The sequence below is a fragment of the Cyclospora cayetanensis genome, unplaced genomic scaffold (genome assembly GCF_002999335.1).
Source record: "Cyclospora cayetanensis isolate NF1_C8 unplaced genomic scaffold, CcayRef3 CcayRef3_contig_154, whole genome shotgun sequence".
In the NCBI taxonomy this organism is placed as follows: domain Eukaryota; phylum Apicomplexa; class Conoidasida; order Eucoccidiorida; family Eimeriidae; genus Cyclospora; species Cyclospora cayetanensis.
In genome coordinates, this window is record NW_020312097.1 from 94,354 (window position 1) to 97,636 (window position 3,283).

General features: G+C 53.9%; 1 protein-coding gene across 1 annotated transcript; it reads left to right on the top strand.

Annotated features, from left to right (window-relative positions):
* The first annotated feature begins 1,063 nt into the window (after positions 1 to 1,063).
* Positions 1,064 to 3,034, top strand: LOC113147192. The gene is made up of 4 exons (XM_026336916.1): positions 1,064 to 1,163; positions 1,364 to 1,618; positions 1,814 to 2,677; positions 2,937 to 3,034. The coding sequence occupies exons 1-4, from the start codon at positions 1,064 to 1,066 to the stop codon at positions 3,032 to 3,034; spliced, it is 1,317 nt and encodes a 438-aa protein (XP_026192701.1).
* The last annotated feature ends 249 nt before the right edge of the window (positions 3,035 to 3,283 follow it).

The following is a 3,283-nucleotide window of genomic DNA, read 5'->3' on the forward strand; positions in this document are numbered from 1 at the left end:
TATTCTGCCTTCACCATTCCCGTTTGGCTTAATTGGGAAGTGCAGTGCCCCGCATCCTTGCTTGCCACTTTTATGGCAGCGCTTAAACAGCCTACAGGGGAGCTGTTCTATTTGGGGATTCGAGGAGACCCCTTGAATATCAGAAAACCTCGGATGCCTGTGTATCTCTGCCTTACGGTACAATAATCAGCTTCCTCTTGGCCTTGAAGTGAAACGGAGTTTGATCCTCGGTCTCATGGTTTCCTAAATAGCCTCTGGGCATTTTTGTTCGGTGACCTACCAGCACCCCCCTGCGCTTCCCTTCAGCTCTTAGCTGTGTGTGACTCTCATTGCGCAATACGCCACAAAATGTTTGGCAAACGTACAGGCAGAGTAAAGCGACTCAAAAGGGGAGAATCGTCTCTCTTTCTCCATCGGAATAAGCGGTCTTTCAATGTGGCGGCACGCATGCCTGCTGTGGTTGTGGCGGTCCAGGTGAAATTATCCAGTGGCGAGATCTTGAGTTGCGTAGCAAAGGAATTTGCCGACAGCATGCAAGCAAACGGCAAAAGGGTGCATGGAAGCAACTTCCATCTCGCATAGATGCGCGTGAGAGTGTCGGCAGCGGTAAGCCCGCGTGCTGCTCCTGCAAGAGATGGAGCGCTAAGGGTTTCAAGTGTTTCAAGCAGAGATCAGTCTGCTTGTCTCTCTCTCTCTCCTTCCCTTTCTCCACATCCAGTCTGCACAGTGAGTGTTCGGGGTTTTTTGAGTTGCGTGGGGGTGTAGCACTATATTTTTCCTGCTCATGACTAGGTGCCCTCCCCGTGCAACCCGCCGCTCTGTGAGCCCCTGGCAACACCACCGGCCTAATCGGGCCGTTTAACTGCATGAGTAGTATAAATTGGAATCATTCATCACTTTCTTTCCGTTCCAAAACCAGCAAGCAGAACACGGAACGCTTTACCGCTGCTTCCCAGCGTGCTCGGCTCCTCAGCCCGATTACAGGGTCACGCCAATAGGGCCCCCTTAGCACCAGTCCCTGCGGTGTCTGTACACCCCAAAGTCCAGGCTCTAAACTCCCAAGATGCTGAGCTTGCTAGGGGGTTTAATTCGAGGGAAGTCCAGAGAGTCACGCGCGACCCTCCAACAGGCAAAACAGGCTGATCCATTTGCGGATATTAAAGGCAAGCATCTCAACCCCTATGATTCCAACGGTCTCTCTCTCTCTGCTTTCATCGCTTCTGCGCCTCGAAGGGTGCTTCGCATCGGTTCACTACTTGAATCAAATCCCAAACCCTCCACCCCGTCCAGCGCTTGTCTGTGTGTAAATGTGTGCTTTTGTGCATGCACGCATGCGTATATCCGTCTCGGCATGCGATTTCAGTCGACCTGTACTTGGTAAAGGGGGAAAACTGTGAGGAGGTGCTCTCTGAAGCCGCAGTTTTCCTCTTGTCTGATGGATTCTTGTTCGTGGGAACCCTCGCACAGAGTGAAGGCGGAGTCTCTCAGGAGGTGCTCCCCTTCCTCAGGAGCAGGGAGAGGGGCATGCAGGAAGCTCTGGAGTTCAAATACGAAGTCGTGGAGAGGTTCAGACAGCACAAACCAGACATGTGCCAGTGGGCTATCGAATCCGAGATCGGTGCGTGGGGGGAGCAGAGAATGAAGGAAAAATGCAGCCCATAAACGGAGGCAGGCAGCAAGCGCGACAAGGCTGTTCTTGAAAGCGTCTTGTTGCACCCTATCCCCTGCCCACCTTCCCCCTGCCAGCACAGCACCACTCACTGTCTGTCTGTACGGCTCTTCTGTTTCCGCGATTGTGGATGTGCGCATGCAGACAGGGAAGTCGAATTCGGACTGGTCTTTCCATCCGAATCTTCCACCGCTTCCTTCAGTCGACACTTGGTGCACCGCCTCTGCTCCCAGGTGTACATGCAGGTCTGCACCTCGCCGTGCATGCTGAGTGAGTATGATCGTCTTGGATCTTTTTGGAGAGACAGCACTGAAGGGCCCGCTACGGCGGAAATAAGGGAAAAACCAAACTGCGCCGAGGCGTATCTCCTAGTGTACAGCAGCAACAGCAACAACAGCAACAGCAACAGCAGCAGGAGCAGCAACGGGGGGGAAGTTGATGGAGGCAGAGGTGGCGCAGAGAGGGGCAAAACACGAAGCAGCAGTAGCAGCAGTCGGCGCTTGTCTGCTGAATCCTCCGTAGACACAACCGCTGCTGCTGCTCCTGCTGCTGCTGCTGCTCCTGCTGCTGCTGCTCCTGCTGCTGCAGCAGAGGAAGCCGGTGAAGATGCCCATCCCTCCGCAGCGGAGGAAGCACTGACAGCGCCAGACCCCGACCAATTACCTTTCTGCTTCATTCGGATATGCCACGACGAGTTTGTTGTACCTCTGCCGGATCAAGGCGAGCTTCAGTGGTGGGGATCTTCTCCCGATGGCGAGAAGCGTCTCTACCGCATCCAGTTCTGCGAAGAAGCTGGACTTGCCGCAACAGCAGCAGACGGAGCAGCAGCTAATAAGCAGCAGCAGGAGCACCCGGCGAAGAAGGAAGCTCCAGGAGATAGGGGAAAGCGATTTCTAGACCTCTACGCCGTGACTTTGGCAGAAGTGAGCAGCAAGTGCCGCTTCTCCGTCGAGATAGACCTAGACAAGCGGATCGGATATCTCGGGAAGTTTGATGTATCCCCTGGGGGTGAGTCAGTCGCGTTTTGCAGCATTAAAGCACCAACTCTCGATGCCTCGGACTGCTGTTGCCAGCGAGCTCCTCTGACGCCTGCATGCGGAAGAGGGGTTGTGACAAAACTCTCTGCATCAGGAGCTGCCACGTGCTAGCAGCGCGCAAGGTGCTCAACAAAACACGCCTCTCTGCACCCCATTGCTTCCATCTCAAGAACACCTGCGTGTGTGTGTGTGTGTATGTGTGTATGTGTGTTACTTTCTGGGGCATGCAGACGACGAGAGAGAAGGGATGCAGATTGACGACGCCGAAAGCGATCCTTCAGACGATGAGGACCAGTTCCCAATCGTAATTCGAGACCCCACAAAGTAAGCCGAACGCCTCAAAAATTGCGCCTTCATCGGTGTTTGTCTGTGTGTGTGTGTGTGTGTGTGTGTGTGTGTGTGTGTGTGTGTGTGTGTGTGTGTGTGTGTGTGTGTGTGTGTGTGTGTGTCTGTGTGTGTGTGTGTGTGTGTGTGTGTGTGTGTGTGTGTGTGTGTGTGTGTGTGTGTGTGTGTGTGTGTGTGTGTGTGTGTGTGTGTGTGTTTGTGTGTGTGTGTGTGTGTGTGTGTGTGTGTGTGT

Excerpts from the sequence above, each read along its gene's own strand:
- LOC113147192 (XM_026336916.1), top strand. The coding sequence starts at position 1,064 with ATGCTGAGCTTGCTAGGGGGTTTAATTCGAGGGAAGTCCAGAGAGTCA. Across the intron at positions 1,164-1,363 it reads TCCATTTGCGGATATTAAAG|TCGACCTGTACTTGGTAAAG; the intron begins GCAAGCATCTCA and ends ATGCGATTTCAG. Across the intron at positions 2,678-2,936 it reads GTTTGATGTATCCCCTGGGG|ACGACGAGAGAGAAGGGATG; the intron begins GTGAGTCAGTCG and ends TGGGGCATGCAG.